General features: G+C 40.3%; 1 protein-coding gene across 1 annotated transcript in view; it reads left to right on the top strand.

The window, feature by feature from the left end:
• LOC132390846 (alpha-1,3-mannosyl-glycoprotein 4-beta-N-acetylglucosaminyltransferase B-like) overlaps positions 1-18455 on the top strand; it is a 195777-nt gene extending 177322 nt beyond the window's left edge. Inside the window, exons 10-15 of the mRNA XM_059963386.1 lie at positions 344-451; positions 7296-7489; positions 9645-9723; positions 11272-11359; positions 14757-14869; positions 18199-18455. Of these exons, the coding sequence (XP_059819369.1) occupies positions 344-451; positions 7296-7489; positions 9645-9723; positions 11272-11359; positions 14757-14869; positions 18199-18222 (606 nt within the window). The 3' untranslated portion in view covers positions 18223-18455. The remainder of the gene's footprint in view (positions 1-343; positions 452-7295; positions 7490-9644; positions 9724-11271; positions 11360-14756; positions 14870-18198) is intronic.
• Positions 18456-20342: the final 1887 nt, after the last annotated feature.

Here is a 20342-nt window from a genome sequence, read left to right on the forward strand (position 1 = left end):
TAGTACTTGTCAACTGCAACAGTTGAGTGAATACACATTATACTTACACACAGCAATCAGAGAAGTTGTAGTTCACAGTAGCAGTAGTGGCAAATAGCATTTTTGGCAGATTGATTGATAGAAATTGTATTAAGTTTGTTTTGCCTTGCACTAAATGAGAGGAAAATTTATAAATATTTGTAGTCTCAAAATATTTTGGAGATGATGCTTCTGAGTTAATAAAACATGCTTTAAGTTTTGTAGTGAATAATTACACAATTTCCTACTATAAATCAGAAAATCTGTGGTTTGAAGTTGATAATACAAAGGATGTTCAATGTTTTCCACATTTTCATTCTCTCAGAAACATTGCGAAAGACAGAAAGCTAATTTGCGAATTCGCTATAGACCTTCCCTTTTTCAACATATGGGAACACATTCTTCTTTGTCTGGAAAAATACAGAATCTGAAGGTATGTAGAAGTGTCTGGGTACTGAAAGGTTACTTTGATTTGTGCTATTTTAACATAATGGCAAGCTGTTAACAAAGACCAGTGCAAAGTAAAATAATACAGTTAAAGCATCAGAGTCTTTCTCCATCTCATATATCTCCGCCATAACTTCCTTGTCCTTCTGTGTTTGATGGTGAGTCCAGTTACATAAGAAATGCGATCAGCAGTAGGCCATTCTGCTCCGCATCCAATAAGATCTGGCCGTGGATTCAGCTCCACTGACCAGCCTTTTCCCCATAAATCCTTTGCTATGCAAAAATCTATCTAGCTGTTTCTTAAATATATTTAATGAGATAGCCTCTACTGCTTCCCTGGGCAGAGAATTCCATAGGCTCGCTAATCTCTGGAAAAAGCAGTTCCACCTCATTTCCATCCTATTTTTATTCCTCGGAATTTTGAGACTATGTCCCTTAATTCCAGACTCATTTACCAAACAACTTTTCTGTTTCTATCTTATCTATCCCTTTCATAATTTTATGCTTCTATAAAATCCCCTCACATTCTTTTGGATTTCTGCAAGTATAGAACATAATGGCTGACCACTGGGAAATTTCATTCTTGGTGGATAGAGAGGAGGCACTCGACAAAGCGGTCTCCCAGTTTACTTTGTATCTCACCAATGTAGAGGAGGCCACATCAGGAGCACCAGATACAGCAGACTACCCCAACAGATTTGCAGGTGGAGTGTTGCCTCACCTGGGAGGACAGTTTGGAGCCCTGGATGGAGGTACAGAGGAGGTGAATGGACAGGTGTAGCATTTCTGTCACTTGCACGGATAATTCCAGGAAGGAGATTAGTGGGGAGGGATGAATGAACAAGGGGATCATGGAGGGAACAATCCGTGCAGAAAGCGGAGAGTGGGCGGGGAGGACCCATATGGTGGTTGGATCTGGTTGAAAGTGTGGAGAATGATGTATTGGATGCAGAGGTTCATGGGGTGGCAGGTGAGCAGAAGAGGTCTCTGTTAAGGCAGCAGGAAGATGGGGTGAGCACGGATGTCTGGGAAATGGAGGAAATACAGGCATGGCCAGCAATAGTGGAGGAAGAGAAACCCCATTCTTTGAAGAAGGAGAGCATCTCTGATGTCCTGAAGGAAAGCCTCATCCTGGAAAGAAATGTGGCAAAGGTGAAGGAACTGAGAAAAGGGAAACGCATTTTTACAGAAGACAGGGTGAGTACAGGTATAGTCAAGATAGCCGCGGGATTCAACTGGCTTCTAAAAGATATCGGTAGACAGTTTGTCTCCATGGATGGATACAGAGAGATTGAGAAATGGGAGTAAGGTGCAGAAATGGACTAAGTGACTTTAAGGGCATGGTGGAAGTTGGAGGCAAGATGAATGAAATTGATGAGCATAGTGTGGTGCATGAAGCAGCACCAATTGAGTTGTCAATGAGTTGGAAGCATTCCCAGGAAGGATCTGGAACATGAACTGTTCCACATAGCCTACGAAAAGGCAGGCAGAGCTGGTGCTCATCCAGTGCCTATGGCTACTCCTTCAGTTTATAGAAAGTGAGAGGAGCCGAAGGAGAAATTGTTGAGGGTGAAGACCAGTTCCACCAGATGGAGGAGAGTGGTAGTGGAGGAGAACTGGTCAGGTCTGTTGTTGAGAAAGAATCAGAGAGCTTTAAGGTCTTTGTTATGTTGGATAGAAGTGTATAAAGATTGGACATCCCTGGTAGAAATGAGGAGGTCAGGACCAGGGGATTGAAAGTTGTTGAGGAGATCGAGACCATGTGAAGTGTCACCGATGTAGGTGGGAAGGGGCTGAAACAAGGAGTAGAATGGAGTCGAGGTATACAGACACATGTTCAGTGGGGCAGGAACAGTCGGAAACATTGGGCCTACCTGGACAGTCAGGTTTCTGGATTTTGGGTAGGAGATAGAAACGAGTAGTGCAGGGGTAAAGGGAATTGTGGGTTTGGTGGCACTGGGTCGGAGATCTCCAGAGTTGATGATGTTAATGATGGTTTAGGTGACAGTGGCCTGATGGTCAAGAATGTGGTCCTTTTTAAGGCGTAAGTAAGAGGTGTTTGAGAGATGCCACTTGCCTCAGCAAGGTTGACGTCAGTCCTCCACATTACAATAGCACCCCTTTTGTCTTTGGGCTTTATGGTGAAGTTGAGATTGGTGCAGATAGAGTAAAGGGCAGTGCATTCAGAGGAGGTAGGGTTCAAGGAGGAGAGAGGAGTTCTGAAGCCGAACTGGTTGATGTCTTGTCAGCAATCAGAGGTGAAAAGATCCAAAACAGGCAGAGAATACCAGACCAGGGAGCCCAAGAGGAGGAGGAGGAGAATTGGAGATGGGAGAAGGGGCCATTGGTGTGGGGTGCAGAATCCTTGCCAAAGAAGACAGAAACAGAAATGTTGGAAGAAGGGCTTGGCACTTTGGTGGGTGCAGAACTCATTGAGTGTGAGCCAAGGGGGACAAACGTAAGGCCTTTGCTGAGGACAGAATGTTCTCCCTCAAAGAGGGGAAGGTTGTAGGGTACAGTGAGACAGAGTAGAGATTACAGCAGGGATCAGAGTGGGGGGGGAGGAGGGAGAGAGTTGGAGGCATCAGAAAAAGCGGGAAGGTTGGTCTGTTCAGGGAAGGTAGGGTGGGAGGAAGATGGAGACTGTGTGGACCAAAGAGGTGACAGGGGAGCCTGAGAGACATGGGGATGTGGAGTGATTGTGGGACTAGGGGTGCCCACAGGTCCAGTGGCAGCAAGGAAGGCCTCAACCTGGAGGTGGTGGTGGCTGAGGACTGGGTTGGTGCCAGAACTGGAGGCTGTGTAATTCATGTTCTGAAGGAGTCTGGGATCGATGGAATCAGAGTTGGTGACAGTGGTATTTGCAGTCTGGAGCCGCCCAGGGCCATTGGAGCTGGAGTTGGCAATGGTGATATCCGCTGGCCCGTAGGTATCCAGGGCTGTCAGGACTGGAGTTAGAGATGGTGGAATTTATGGTCTGGAGGTCTCTAATTGAATCGAGGTCCGAGAATGAGGTAGCAACAGACGTGTTCTAGAGACAATGATCTTCCAATCCTTCCTGGATATGAGGAAGGTGAAGAACCAGTGGCTGACAGCATGGATCCAGCAGTGGATGAAATGTCAGAGAAGTCCTTGGCAGGCAGCGAAGAAAGAGGCCCAGAACTGTGGCAGAGCTGAGACAGACCCCACAGGTAAGTCCTCATAGCGGAAGGGTGGCACGTGGAATTTGGAGAGAGAAGCAGTCAAATGCAGGTACATGAGATCCTCGGTGGTCCAAGCTGGGAGGCCTCCAAGTGGAGCTGGAAGCCATGTGGAGTAAGATGGCAGCAAAGACAAGTACCCAGGAAGAATACGTGGTTAAGGTAGTGAGTCTGGTGAGCACAAGGTCAATATGTCAGAAGGCAGCAGAGATCACAGAGGGGGAGCAGTGAGAGAGGGTCTAACTGAACGTCTCCAGGGTAGGTATACCTCAATGACACTTTGCAGTGGGGCAGAAAATCATAAACACAAGAGATTCTTATCACTCAACTCATGAACAGAAAAAAATTCTTCTTTAACTTTCATTAGTCCTACCCTCACTCTAGTTATTATTCTATTCTTCCCATGCAAGTAGAGCATCTTGGGGTTTTCCTTAATCCTACTCACCTAGGTCTTCTAAGGCCCTTTTCTGCTCTTTCCTGGCTACCTTATAACTGTCAAGAGTCTGGTATGATCTTTGTTTCCTAAATCTTAAGTATGCTTCCTCCTTCTTGACATGATGTTATACCATGGGTTCATCCATGTCAACCACGAGTTCTTCATCCTTTCCTTGCCTCAAAAAGACAAACCTATCCAAAACCAGATGTCTAAATCTCTCCTCATGGGCTAAACCCCTAATCTCTGGAACCAGCCTTGTGAATCCCTGCACCACCTTCAAAGCCAATTCTGCAAGTGGAGACACCAAAACTGCATGCAATAAAGTTCTTCTTTCTATGTCTGAAATTGTAGATCATCTTATATCAGGTTTTCTCATTCTGTTATAGTTTAGAACACTTCTCCGTGAACAATTTTGGTTCTTAATTACCTTGTGTGTTTTCCTCGCTGAAGTCATTGATTAGCAAAGACTTCTGAAAATAAAGCTCAAGATCATTTTCAAAATAACAGGCTAAAAGAAATTCTGACTTGGATTAATTTTTTTATTGAATGTACGTCAAAGCAGACAATGAAATGCGCTGTTTGCATTAACAACCAACAGAACCTAAGGTTGAGTTGGGGTAGCCCATAAGTGTTGCCATGTATTCTGGTACCAACATAGCATACCCACAATGCTTGGCAGAACAACACAGAGCACAACATGTAACAAAGCAGCAACAGCAAAGCAAACCCCTTTGCTCCATCCCACACATTCACTCACATACACAGTCCTCCAACACCTCCCAAGACAAACGTCAGGTTCTCCAGCCTCCAATCTCTCACAGTCAATGGGCCTCCTTCCTCGGTGGACTTCAGACTCATAGGCCTAGGGCCTGGGCCTTTGGGCTTCAGTTCCTGGATGTGATTAACCTTTAGACTTCAATCTTCAATCTCAGGACCAGCTGATGATGGGACTTGGAACTCAAGGCCTTGAACTCTGGTCACGCTGGCTCGCATATGTAGGGGGTCACCAGCTCTTGTGCCTCTGTTCCCATGGACATCGATGCAGGGACCTAACAATCTGGGGGGGGGGGGCGGGGGGACTCACTGACCTGGTGGGCTACCAGACCTTGCTGGTCCTCATACAGCACCTGACACACCCACATCCACAAATGTCCATTGTCACACAGCTACATTGCCATCCTTTGAGCATGGAGAGGAGGCCTAGACTTCGTATGTCCTATATCAAGTCAAGTCAACTTTTATTGTCATTGCGACCATAACTGCTGGTACGGTGCATAGTAAAAATGAGACGACGTTTTTCAGGACCACAGTACAAAAAACTAGACTGAACTATGTAATAATAAAAAACAACACAGAGAAAGCTACACTAGACTACAGACCTACACTGGACTGCATAAAGTGCACAAAAACAGTGCAGACATTACAATAAATAATAAACAGGACAGTAGGGCAAGGTGTCAGTCCAGGCTTCCGGTATTGAGGAGTCTGATAGCTTGGGGGAAGAAACTGTTACATAGCCTGGTCGTGAGAGCCAAATGCTTCGGAGCCTTTTGCCAGACGGCAGGAGGGAGAAGAGATTGTGTGAGTGGTGCATGGGATCCTTCATAATGCTGTTTGCTTTGCGGATGCAGTGAGTAGTGTAAATGTCCGTGATGGCAGGAAGAGCCATCCATCTCACTGGTACTTGAATAAGGAGCAGAGGCCTGAACTTCACCTGACCTCGAATTCCTTAAACCATAATCTGACCTCTAGCACTCCACTGCCCCAATACCATCCCTATAAGTTTAAAAAAAACTACTATTGGTGTGAGACTGCATTGGTTTCAGTTGGCTGTCAATCTTTTAACAAGAAAGTTTCTGTGCATACTGTAGATCAACTTTCTAGCTGTAGTGAAGGTCATTTACAAGAATCAAGCGAAGGGCGGTATATTACAACTTTCAGAGCTGTTGGCATTCTGTTTCAGATTCAGATTCAGTTTGTTGTCATTTAGAAACCACAAATGCAATGCAGTTAAAAAATGAGACAACGTGCCTCCAGAATGATATCACAAAAGCATATGACAAAACAGAGTACACTAGAAAATCCAAATAACATTTGGCAATCCCCAATCCAGAGTCCGGAGAGGCTGTTGCGTATTAATATGGCGCTACCATCTTAGCGTGTTCCCTGGAAAGGAGCTCCAAATCCACCAGACAAACAAGACCAAAAATTAAAGCTACAAGACCTGCACAAAACCACATAGTTACAACAGTGCAAACAATAGCATAATTGATAAAAAAACAGACCATGGGCACAGTAAAAAATAGTCCAAAGATGTTAAAGGACTATAAGTTCAAAAGAAATCACCACACAGTTTCCACAAGTCCCCAGGGTCCCGACAGACTCATCATCCCACTTAGGCAGCAGAAGGGAATACCCCCGCTATGGACTTCCACGGCGCTGCCCAACTCAGTCTTGCAGATGCAGCAGACAATAAAAGCTCCGTCGAACCCAGCCTCGCAGACGTAGCACACACCAAAAGCGACCTGACCACAGCGGACTCCGAGTCATTCGAACCTCCGAGCTGATGACCATCCCCTCCAGCACAGCTTCTCCGAGAACCATCCTCTGCTGAGCGTATTAAGACGGCCCCGCCAACGGCCATCGGCAACGCAACCCCGAGGACTGGGGACCTGTTCTTCCCAGCAGAGACCCGGACCTCACAGCAGCAGCAGCAACGAAGAAGGTCTTCCTGGAGATTTCCCAATGTTCTTCCGTGCTCCCACATCCGTTTTCAATCGATTATGATTGTGCACGGCACCCCACTTCACAAATAACAGATCATCAGCTCCAGAGTGGCCGCTGCAAGCTGCGTCGCGCCGCCATCTTGGAAAGCACACCTGATCGTGTACTGTACCTGTTTAGGTTGGAATATCAGTTTTATTTAGCTTTACTAAAGCATTAGCCCAAAGGATTTAATTTTCAGACATACCTCAAACCCACAGATGGAATATTAAAATAAATCTATGGTTTTCCATCCTTCCCTCAAAATGAGACAGGAGAATTAATACCATACAACCTTAGCATGCCAGTAGCTGCAAATGTTTTGATGCTCATTTCAAAAAGTTGACTGTTTCCAAGCTGTGCCTGCATGTGAATAGCTAGGATTTATGGTTTTCAAGTACTTATTGTAATCTTTTTGTTTCAAATTAAAGGATAAGGATTTTAAGAAACAATTATTACTTAAGAGGCATTCAAATCCTACTGCAGAATTAACAACCAGCTTGAAAATCTACCAACATCATAGTCTGGAGAAGGCCTACAAAGGAGAAGATTTCTTCTGGACATATACTCCAGTGGCAGGGGACTTCATCAAATTTAAGTTCTACCAGCCACTGAAAGTTGAAAGGTTGGTTTAAAATTGTATTATGTAGACATATTTAAGATTGCCAAAATCACTCACCCATATTCACTTCATTTCTAATAGTTCTTGCCATTTACACTGTGAAGTTATTTACCTCTGTTTCATAGGATTACTTTCCATTTCATCTCAAAATTATGTATCATTTTACTTAGAAGTCAGCAGAAGAGTTGAAGATCTAGAATGTGACTTTAAAACTGGCTAGTCACATGCTGGTGCACTAATAAATAGCAGCAAAGTTGTGTGGCAATTGTAGCTCATGTCCATGATTTTTCACAATATACTTTCATTTTGAACAGAAAAGAAGAACTTAGTCATATAGCCTTGTCATTGAGTCCATGCAACAACATTGGTATGGCAGTCCAATACCTTTCCTATAGATCCCTAACTTGGTGTACCTTCTTTTTGTGCTCTACTATAAAGAATCAAGTGCCTGTAAAAGTAAAAAGATATTTCATGTTCTCAATGCTCCTTTGAGGAGACTCTCAGAGCAATGAGTTGCAAATTTGTAAGTAGGTTACCTGCTTACATCTTCATCATGAGCAGAGTAATTGTTCACTTTGGCTGTGAAAGGCACTTGTTTCAAAAATAGTACTGGTAGATGAAACAGAAATGCTCTCAGATATTTAACAAAAATAACTATCATTTGTGGAATGATTTACTCGCACAAGAATATATTTTCTGGAAAGATAGGAAAAACAGATGAAGAGAAATTAAGTAAAATTTTTTCAGTATCCCAGTAAGTCAGTTAAATGTTTTTAATGTTAAATCAGCAGAGTATTTCTGAGTGAATTAATCCATATTCTTAAAGTGAAGCAGTAATTTTAACCTGGTACCCAGTGAGAATACATAAGAGAATAGGTGAGGGTTATTGGATTATTGGGGGTAGATTAAAATAAAGACAACCATTGCAGGTGGGTAAGGACCACATTAAATTCATGTTTCACTACTTTAATTCACTCCTACTTTGAGAAAGAATCACAACTCAAAGCAGCTGGAAATTTAGAAGTCTTCAAAAAGATCATATTTTCAAAAATACGTAGTACAGCTGTTTATTTTCCAATTAATTAATTAACTGGAAAATAAATGGCTGTACTACATATTTTTGAAAATATGATCTTTTGGAAGACTTTCTGCATTATGATACATTCTTTGTTTATTGTAACATTCTGGCCGCATAAAGATGGGAGGAAAGAAAAGCGAAACATGGCATTCTTTTAAAAGTGAGCTTTCTTATGTCCTGGAGTGGTAGCTCATAATACTTAACAGATTGATTTATAATTCTTTTTTTCCCACTTAGTTTAACAAAAAGATTAACCCATTCGAAATAGGTTAGCACTCAGTAAAGTGGAAAGAAGGAATTCTGCAAAAGGAGCCAATCATTTACCTGCTGGCATCATACAGATTAACATAATGATGCTGTGCATTGGATATCGATGTAGTTATAAAGAAGGCAAGACAGTGGCTACACTTTATTAGGAGTTTGTATAGATTTGAATGTCAACAAATACACTCAAAAACTTCTATAGTTGTACCGTGGAGAGCATTCTGACAGGCTGCATCACTGTCTGGTATGGAGGGGCTACTGCACAGGACCGAAAGAAGTTGCAGAAGGTTGTAAATCTAGTCAGCTTCATCTTGGGCACTAGCCTACAAAGTACCCAGGACATCTTTAGGAAGCAGTGTCTCAAAGGCAGCATCCATTATTAAAGACCTCCAGCACCCAGGGCATACCCTTTTCTCACTGTTACCATCAGGTAGGAGGTGCAGAAGCCTGAAGGCACACACTCGGCAATTCAGAAACGGCTTCTTCCCCTCTGGCATCTGATTCCTAAATGGACTTTGAAGCTTTGGACACTACCTCACTTTTTAATATACAGTATTTCTGTTTTTCCATTTTTAAAATCTATTCAATATACATAATTGATTTACTTGTTTATTATTATGTTTTAGTTTATTTATTATTATTTTTTCCTCTCTACTAGATTATGTATTGCATTGAATTGCTGCTGATAAGTTAATAAATTTCATGTCACATGCCGGTGATAATAAACCTGATTCTGAATTAGCAATTTCACAGCAACAGTAAAGGTTTGGTATATTTTCTCTTTCAGTCACTATTTTTGTGATCTTTGCTTCACAGATACCTTTTTAGAAGTGGCAACATAGAGCACCCAGGTGATAAACTTGTTAATACAACAGTGGAGGTTCTACCAGCTAATGTAAGTGTATCAGTAGCAAGCACTAAATCCAAAAATCCTTCACTTCTGCAATGATTTTGCTTTTTGCCATTATGCAGCTCACTGGTCCTGACTCCAGGCTCTTGAGTTTGAATGAGAGGTAGCCCTTGCAAATCTCATTGGAAAATACAAACTTGAAAGACAACATCAATGTTGTACACTGATATTTATTGATGCTACTGGTTGTAATAGTGTGATACCAAGAAAATGTTCTCTCCCACGTGTTTTTGTACAGGGATCAAAGAGCCAGGCTGATGAATCAGTAATAGCCATTAAAACTAGACAATCTGTCTGTACAACTGATTCATTAGTCAGGCTCTGTAATGACAACTATAAATGGAGGGTGGCATTCAAGTAATCTCCAACATTATAATGGTTCTAGTTAAAAATGCAGTGAGATGCTCTCAGCCATACTATGCTCAGTCTTTAGTACATCTATCCAAATATAAAGACTTTGCCTTAGTTTTACTGTGTCGACACTATTTTAATTTTATGACAGGAGAACCAATATATCGAAATTGATCACATCACCGTACATCAATGATGAAAAACCTTTAATTCTACAGGTTCATTGACAAGATTCCATAATACAATATTTTTGATCTTACTTCTAATTGCAGTTGAGAAAATCTAATCTGCTCTTTATTTTTTTAATTGAAACATATACATGTATATCTGCTGTCTTTCATGTAAAAGCAACAGAGCTAATAGTGACATTGCGCCAGACTGTGTTGGACTCAGAATCATATCTACAGAAGGCACACTGTGGTTAGGGCCACATTCCTCCTGTTCCCCATTCATTGAGGTCAGGCTTGATCAGACTACAGGCTTAACTTCACCCCCTTAGTTACCAGCAGTAACATTTCATCTTCTTGTTAGTCAACAATAGAGCTACCTCTACTGTGAAAATATTTAAAAATTTGGCTTCTGCTGTCCTTTGAGGAAGAGTTTTGAAGATCAATGACTGAGAAAAATATTTGCTAATTTCTGCCTGTAAAGAAATGACTGTTTAACTATTGCCACACCAATTTTTAAACTTTCAAAACTAAAATCATACTGTGGAGTGGCAAGGTAGCACAGTGGTTAACACAATGCTGGTAACCCAGATTTGATTTCCACTGGTGCCTGTAAGGAGTTTGTACTTAATTCCCGGCCATGACTGTGTGGGTTTCCTCCCACAGTCTAAAGATGTACCAGTTAGTAGGTTAATTGGTCATTGTAAGTTGTCCTGTGATTAGGCTAGAGTTAAGTCAGGGATTTCCGGGCAGCACAGCTCAAAGGAGCAAAGGGTCTATTCTGACTGTATCTCAATAAATAAATAAATATATAAATAACCTCCCTTCAATCCGAACAAACTGAAAATCAATAGGAGTTATACTTAATGGAACAATTTCAATCATTCATTCCAATTGCTTTGTTTATACTGTATTAAATGGTGAAATGAGGGATTTCTCAAATATATAACTGCAAACTCCATAATTCTGTTAAATGATTCCTTTGCAATAATGAAGACTTCTTTTAATTTTTCAGGGAACTGATTTTAAGAAGAAATCTCAGTACAACAGTAGCACAACATACTCCAAATACAAAGAAACAGATGATGGCTATTATAGGATAGGTAATGTTTTAATTACTTGTTAATTCAATAATAAAATTATATCGTTTGGAAATGTACTTTGATATCTCCAGGTATTTGATGAAAATTACTATCAGCTCTATTAGCAGTCCAGCCCCAGGAATTTTGTAATCCTTTCATTACACATAACTACATTTCAACATAGAATTAATCAGATTATTTTAGATCCCTCTGTTTTGCTTAAAGATTAAAGGACTATGACATACACATACTAGGTCTTCATTTGGTACTAGTTACAGCACCTTCTGTGCTTTTATTTTGGGGAACGTTCATAATAATTCTGCTCCAGGTTTTGAACAGAATAACAATTATTATCTTATTTTATTGGTAAATTAAGACAAATGTTGAGAAAGAGTTTTTGTTTTATTTTTTGAGATATATATTGCGTGGAACAGACTGTTGTGGCCCTTGGATCCACACCGCTCAGCAATCCCCTAATTTAATCCAAGCCTAATCACTGGACAATTTACAATGGCCAATTAACCTACCAACATCTTTGGACTGTGGGACGAAACCAGAGCTCCCAGAGGAAAGCCATGCAGTCACAGGGAGAAACATACAAACTCCTCATAGGCAGTGACAGAAATTGGACCCAGATCACTGGTACAGTAAAGTGCTATGCTACCATGCCACTCTGAATGCCAGAATAGCATGAGTTCTGAACTAATGCTGTTTTGTCCAATATTCTATTTAATATCTACTGTATATATCAATTTTCATCATTTGTTTCTGATGAAGCAAACAGGTTCCATTATAGATTTGAGATCTCCAAGTACTATCATAGAGACTGGCCACTTGGCATATCTAGTCACTGCCAGCCTAGTCTTCTACCTGGTCCCATCTACCTGTGCCCAGGCCATAGCCTTCATATCTCTCTCATCCAAACTTCATTAGTTGTTACAATTAACTCACATATACCACTTCCACTAGTAGCTCATTCCATAGTCACTTCACCCTCTGAGTGAATAAGTTCCCCTTCAGATTTCCCTTAATTGCCTTTCACCCTAAACAAATGACCTCTAGCTTTAGTCTCACCAACATAAGGGGGATAAACCTGCCAAGCATTCACCCTATCTATACCCCTCATAATTTTATACACCTATAATGATCTCCTCTCATTCTTCCAGGCTACAGTAAATAAATTCCTTCCAGGGACACCTCATCAGACCCTAGTGATCTGTCAACTCTAATTCTCTTCAAGACGGCGAGCACCTGCTCTTCCTTAGTCTGGATAATGGTCCATGATCTTACTCTTCTTTTTGTCTCAGTTCGCTAGTATACACAGGTGTATAAAACTCATTTAAGATCTCTCCCATCTCTTTTGGCTCCATGCACAGATGATCTCAAAGAGGACAAATTTTGTCCCTTGCTAAACTTTTGCTCTTAATATAGCTAAAGTAGCCCTTTGGGTTCTCTTTCACTTTGACTACCAGAGCAGCCTCGTGTGTTCTGTTAGACTTTCTGATTTCTCTTATGTCCTCTTGCATTTTTTTTTTAATAATAAGGATTTTATTTACAAGGGGAAGTCGGGTCAACACAAGCAACAAGTCACACATACAGAGAACAAGGGAAAAGCACTACGATAGCTATCCCCCTTGACCTTGGACAACTGTGGCTCCCTTACCAGGACAAACGATAAACCTTCCCAAACATAAATCAATGCACTTACCTTCAATGAGGTGGTCTGTAAGCGAGCCTTGCATTTCTTATACTCCTCAAACACCTCATGTGATCCTAACTGCCTATACCTATTATGCATTTCCTTTTCCTTTCCTAGGGCCTCAATATCCTTTGATAATCAAGGCTCCCTAAACCTGTTCGTTTTGTCTTTTATTCCAATAGAAACATACAAACACTGTGCTCTCAGTTTTGAATGCCTCCCACTTGCCAAATGTCTTTTACCAGAAGCAACTTTTCCCCATCTACAACTGCCAGATCCTTTCTGATGCCATCAATATTGCTTTTGAATTTATTTAGAATCTCAGTCCAAGGATCAGTCAAATCTTTGTCGTAATTATCTTGAAACTAATGGAAATATGATCATTAGATCCAAAGTGTTCCCCTATGTGCTCTTACCACTTACCCTGACTCATTCTCCAGTAGGAGATCCAGTATCACACTCTCTCTAGTTGTGACTTTGACATGTTGATAAAGGGAACTTTCTTGAACACGTTGACAAGCTCTATCCCATCCAGTCCTTTTACGGTATGGGAGTCCCAGTCAATATGTGAAAGGTAATATTTCTTGCAACTGTTTGCTAATTCTCTATAAATTTACTCATCAAAATCCCGCTGATTATTAACTGGTCTCTAATAATAGTCTCATTAATGTGTGCATCCCTTTTTTATACCTCAGTTCCCCCTGAATTGTCTCTGTAAATGAGTCCACCTGTAGGTTTAATATCTAATTTCCCCACTGCCACTTCATGCAGTCCTGTCATTCTGGTTCCCATCCCTCTCTTCCTTCAAGGATATTGGGCCTTCTCCAGTTCAGGAGCAAACCATCCCATTTGTATAGGTCCTAGCTGCCCTGAAAAAGAGTTCAATGATCCAAAAATTTGATGCCCTCCCATTTGTACCATCTCTTTGGCCACTTGTTAGACTGCACTATCTTCCTAATTCTTGCCTCACTAGCATGTGGCACAGGTAGCAATCCTGAGATCACCTCCATGGGGGTCCTGTCTTTTAACTTAACACCTATTCCTGAACTCACTTTTGGGGGTCTCTTCACTCTCCTTGCTGACGTCATTGGTACCAATATGGACTATGACTTCTGACAGCTCCCCCTCCCCTTTAAAAGTGTTGTGGACTTGGTCCAAAACATCTCTCACCCTGGTACCTGGGAGGCAATGTTACATCCAGGAGTCTCAGTCTCATTCATGGAATCTCATGCCTATTCCCCTAACCACTGAATCCCCTATCACTACCCAACTTCCACCCCCCCCCCCCCCCCGAGCCACAGAGCCAGTTCCAGTGCAGAGACATGGCTGCTGTGGCTTTCCACTGGTAGACTGTCAGCCTCTCCCAACTGTATTCAAAGTAGTATACTTGTTATTGAGCAAAACAGCACTCTTTCCCTCTCCCTAACAGTTACCTACCTCCTGAAACCTGTGACTGCCTTCCTATAAGACCTGCCTAACAACTCCTCACATGCTCCAATTCCCTAATGCAGCCTGTCAGGAGCTGCAAACAGATGCACTTCTCACAGTTGTAGTCATCAAGGTCACTGGAAGACTCCCCGCATCCCACGAGAGGAGCATATCACTCTGCTATCATATCAGCATTCCACTAAGGCAATGAATATGAAAATCTTCCTTTAGCTAGTTAAAGATTATTAATATTTTGTGTAAGTTGTAATCTTGTTTCATTTACAATTTAAGATGCATTTCGTAATGGAGTTGCAGAAGGTGAAGTCAATGGATCAATTGGAAAAATTGAAGCTATTCGATTATTCATTCTTTCAGACTCCTCTTTTTGGGTTTTACTGAATGAGGTAATATTTCAAAGATTTCATTCAAAATTTCATTCTAATATTTTTTATTACTCATTATCTTTATTATCATTAATACAGATCTCATGTACTTGGGAATGTATTGCTCATATAAATCATCTGTGCAATGAATCTGATACTTTGTTCCAGCAGCAGTAAAAACAAACCCTTTCGCTGGTCTTTGCACCGGTCATTGTGACCAGTTAATCTGATAGTGACACAAACTTCACAGCATAGCTTTTAATCGCCTTCCCCCAAAATGATCTTCAAATATCAATGTAACATCATGAAGAACTAACCAAATTTTCCTTAGTGCACCTACTTTACCTGTCCATGGTCCACTCCAGGGACTACAGATGGTACACCTTTGGGACTGATGAACAGTTCAGTGCTGTTGCTGATACAGTATTGTCAAAGTAACCAATTTAATTCCAAGTGTTGTGTTTTATACCAGGCCCATTAATGTAAAAGCTCTTCTGTTGTTGTTGTCCTCAATTAGGCAAATGAGAACACAAATGTAATGAGGTCCAAATAAATGGGCAGTTTCAGACCTATACAAAGAGCCAACTTTAACCCAGCCCCATTTTTTTAATGACTTGTGAAAATTAAGATTGGATTCTACATGCAACTCACACAAAATGCTAAAGGAACTCAGCAGGTCGGGCAGCATCTATGGAAATGAATAAACAGTTGATGTTTCAGGCCTAGACCCTTATTCAGGACTGGACAGACACTAAAATAAAAAGTGTGAGAGGGTAGAAAGGAGGACAGCGAGAAGGTGATAGGTGAAGTTGGGTGGATAGGAAAAATAAAGGGCTGGAGAGGAAAGAATCTGATAGGAGAGGAGAGTGGACCATGGGAGAAATGGCAGGAGGAGGGGACACAGGCAGAAGTGAGAAATGGCTAGAGTGGGGAATAGAAGAGGGGAGGGATTTTTTTTACCAGGAGGAGAGATCAATAATACTGGATTCTATACATTGTGCAGCAAGATTTTCCTAAAAGACAATGAACAATTGTCCCAATCTTCAAAGGTTCAGCCACCTCAGAAATTTCTGTTTTTGTACTTTGAGTTGGAAATCCAATCACTGTAATGCAATGGACTATAGAAAGTCAAATTTATCTTAAACTAGAAAGGCTGTCAGATGTATTGTGAATTGAGAATGCAATGAACTATTTGGACAAGAGACCGTATCTAAGTAAAAGTTTCATTGGCCATGAAGGAGACCCTAATGTCAACAAATGACCCAGTTGAAGTTGTTGTTAAACCATCACTGTGGCAGCAAGACACGTTTGATAGTGGGCTCGCACCGAACAGCAAAATCTCATGAATTGTGGATCTCTCTGTCCAAGATATGGTACAACTCACAACCTGATACTGGATTGGAAGGGAAGGCACCCAAATCGTCATGCAATAAAACAGCCAATCTAAGTTCTACAAAGAGATGGGTGTTCAGCAGGTTTCAGAGGCTACTTGGTGTACTTGTGTACCCTGACATATCTGAATTACTATTGTTACACTATTCCTCTATTCATCTCTACTGCAAGCGAATGAACAAGACCTCTCAGAAAGGTCACACATTTTTGGTTGAAATATGACATTTTACTTTTGATTTTTATAGGACTGCTTTTCAGAAAGAAAGAAAAACTTTTACTAAATTGGGAAACATCTAATCATTCAAGTTTATCTTGAAGATCTTTTTGCATAGAGAGAAACATAAATTCACTGAAATTATTAGATTAGAACATAATCATTTCTATCTTAAGTAAAATGATTTGTTGGCGTGTTTCTTACTGCAGAATCAGTAGTCCAACACAGAAATTATTCCAGGTTTTAATGGAATTATATTCCCTTTTCCTTTTGTAATGTCCCATGGATCTTTTACTGCAACAAACATGATGTACTTAGCTTAGAAATTAAGCAACGCTATTACAAGGAAATCTTCAGATGCTGGAAATTCAAGCAACACACACAAAATGCTGGTGGAACGCAGCAGGCCAGGCAGCATCTACCGGGAGAAGCAATGTCGACGTTTCGGGCCGAGACCCTTTGTCAGTCCTGATGCTGACTGGCCTGCTGCATTCCACCAGCATTTCGTGTGAAGCAACGCTATTAAATTGTTAAATGTTTATGGCAGAGGGGATGAGATTGGTAAGAGATGTGATTTTGATTTACTCCAATGTACATAAGGAATATTGGCAATTTTTGAAACAGTAACGTATCTGTGTACACCCAAAGATACACACGTACTAATGGGCTGCAAATTAAGTGGGAGGATTCAGTGCTTCTTAAAAAGGATAGAGATTTAGACTTCATGCAATGATACTAATTGTATAAGTGGTTAAAGCTGTGAGAGAAGTGTTTTGATGCGACCTTGTAGGACTTTGTATAGGAAAAGGAGACAAGGAACTTAAGAGGGTAGCACCAATGAGGTCAATATTAGGAGAACTGCTGCCAGATCATGGATTATTGTGGCCTAGTGTTTAGTGGTCTAAAGCTAATGCTGTAAAAGCAATATTGAAATAATTGCTCATCAGTCAGTAGACAAATGGTGTGCAAATAACATCATGATCAGTAGATCATAACGATTAGCAGATTTCTTGAAATTTACCTGCCTGCTTTTAAATTCTGTCACACAGCAATTTTAACATGAGTGTAGCCTCCTATAACAAATTATTGTTCAGCTTCTCGCAAATGTGCATATGCAACCATCCCTCTATCCAAGTCCTTATGTGACCACAATGTATCTGAAATAAAGAGGAAAAGTTGTGAAAATTAAAATTATTTGAGGTGGATACCTACCTGGAAATTCTCCAGAATGCCTCTACACTAAACTGATGACAGATATCAAGGTTCCATGCATCCTCAAATGGAACTTTGACACAAAGTGAAATGACGGTGGTGCCACTATTGTTTCTGAATAATCCAAGGAGAAGGAAGGTTAGGGTTCTGACAGCACAATTATGACATGTGAAATCTTAAGTTTGTGGGCTGCTCACTGTAATAGTGTGTCTGTTGAGCAGTTCAAAGGAAGTGCTTGTGAGAATGAGCAGCCTATGACAAGAGTGGACATAACAGGTCTATTTGAGGAGTAAGCAGCACACTGCCCTATTATTTCAGGAGTGGCAGAAGTATATGAGAGGTTGCATTGTTTCAACCTGTGCATCTGCCAACTGATCTCCATCTGCTGGCCCTCAGCCTTCAATATGCTCCAGTACCCATTGCATGCTTGGAGTTGAATGGGTCCATGTTCCCAAGAATGTTAAACAGTATATGCTACTATATAATAAAGTTTGTAAACGAACTTATGTTTTAATTATCCATTTTTTGTCAGATTTTCATTGATGCAACTACATAAATGGAAGGAACTACACGTAGTTATACTTTCGTAAAGTTTGTGTGGTGGATTTCTTCAACAATTGCGCCATCTAGTGTCGGAACATTAAAAGAACACTCGAGTGAAAAATCAACCAGTGAGACCAAAAAAACACCTAACAGTGAGAATAATGTAGCTATGCAAATTTTGAAATTATCTTTGACCAAATTAATTGAAATTTATTTATTAAACAATGTTATTGCTATTTTATCAAGTTTCACACATCATTTACTGTCACTAGAATAAAAACTGTCATTTTAATGAAACAAGTGATGTTACAAAGAAACAAAGTTATTTTGTAATTAATATGAAGATAAATAATTTAAAATTAAACTGTAATTAATTATTATGATTACCATTTTAAACAATTACAAGTTTATTATCATAGAAAGTTGAGATGATTATTTTAGACCTTTTTGTCATTATTGCCTTTAATGTTCTTTCTAACAGAATTGAGCTAGGTTAAATCATTGTTTTGGGCAATTGCCATTTATAAGATCAGAGGGTATTTTGTGCCTTTATTTTAATTTTTCAGAGATTAAACACTCCGCTCTTGTATCAACCTTTGAATTGAACATTATAACTGCAAGAGTCAAGGTCACAATATTGAATTGGGCATATGTTTACATTTATTTAAAAATGCAGATTTTTAACCTTAATATACATGGATAAAATTTTAAACTAGTTTCCTTGGAGTTTTGTACACAGTAGATTAAAAAGTCAAGATGAGTATTTTTTAAAAAATGCAAAATAAAATTGTGTTAAATTTAATTTGATTATTTTTGTCACCTTAAGTGAATGTGTAATTTCGTATTTTGTTTTCAGTGTAAGTACTCATTTAGGATTTGGAATACTCATTTGGCTTGAACATAAATAATTTGGGAACCTACTCTTCCGTGGTGAAGTTATTTGTTTCTGTGAAGGACATCACATCAGAGCCTGACTGCCACCGAATGCTCAAATGCATGCACTTAGTAGTTGTTACTGGGACTCTGAATGATTTTTCACTTATAACACAAAAATACAGAGATTAATAATACCAGTTCTGTGCTTAAAGATTTTACTTTAGGTGTTATCAGATAGGAATTTCCCTGGAGGAATTCCCATTCCCTTTCAAAATTACCTTAAGGATGAAAATCAATTTTTTTAAAACTCCAGAAATAGGAAATCTGAAATTAAAAAGTATTGGAAATGCTTAACAGCTCAGGCAGCATCTGTGGAAAAAGAAACCAACGTACAGTTTCAAGAGAAAACAACTTAGTTTGAAGGAGATACAAGAGATGGTGCAGATGCTAGAAATCTCGAGCAACACACGCAAAATACTGGAGGAAGCAGGTCAGGCAGCATCTATACAGGGAAATGAACGGTTGATGTTTTGGTCTGAGATCCTGATTGCATAGAATATTACAGATGTTAAAACCTATATCAAAACTTGCTAATTCTGATATAAATTAAGAATTCCAGAGGGATTTGCTTTATTCTTTAAGTAGTGCCACACAACAGCTTCACCATCCCAGTGCTAAACATGGCAAATATTAATTCCTCTTAGCATCTTTAAAAAGGAGTAATAAATATGTAGTCTCAATCAACTTAGTTCTGATTAATTGGATGGGTGGCTCATGAGCTCACAAGTGAAATAGATGATCCAACCAACTGACTGAAATCATATCCTACCAAGAACTTCAGTCATATTGCCTATGCGATTTTTTAAGAGATTCTTGAAATCTTTGATAAAAGCTCCCTCAATTTTTCATACAACACACACAAAATGCTGGTGGAACACAACAGGCCAGGCAGCATCTATAGGGAGAAGCACTGTCGACGTTTCAGGCTGAGACCCTTCATCAGGACTAACCGAAAGGAAAGATAGTAAGAGATTTGAAAGTAGTGGGGGGAGGGGGAAATGCGAAATGATAGGAGAAGACCGGAAGGGGTGGGATGAAGCTAAGAGCTGGAAAGGTGTTTGGCGAAAGTGATACAGAGCTGGAGAAGGGAAAGGATCATGGGATGGGAGGCCTCAGGAGAAAGAAAGGGGAGGGGAGCACCAGAGGGAGATGGAGAACAGGCAGAGTGATGGGCAGAGAGAGAAAAAAAAACACAAC

Source organism: Hypanus sabinus, chromosome 3, assembly GCF_030144855.1.
Source record: "Hypanus sabinus isolate sHypSab1 chromosome 3, sHypSab1.hap1, whole genome shotgun sequence".
Classification (NCBI taxonomy): Eukaryota; Metazoa; Chordata; class Chondrichthyes; order Myliobatiformes; family Dasyatidae; genus Hypanus; species Hypanus sabinus.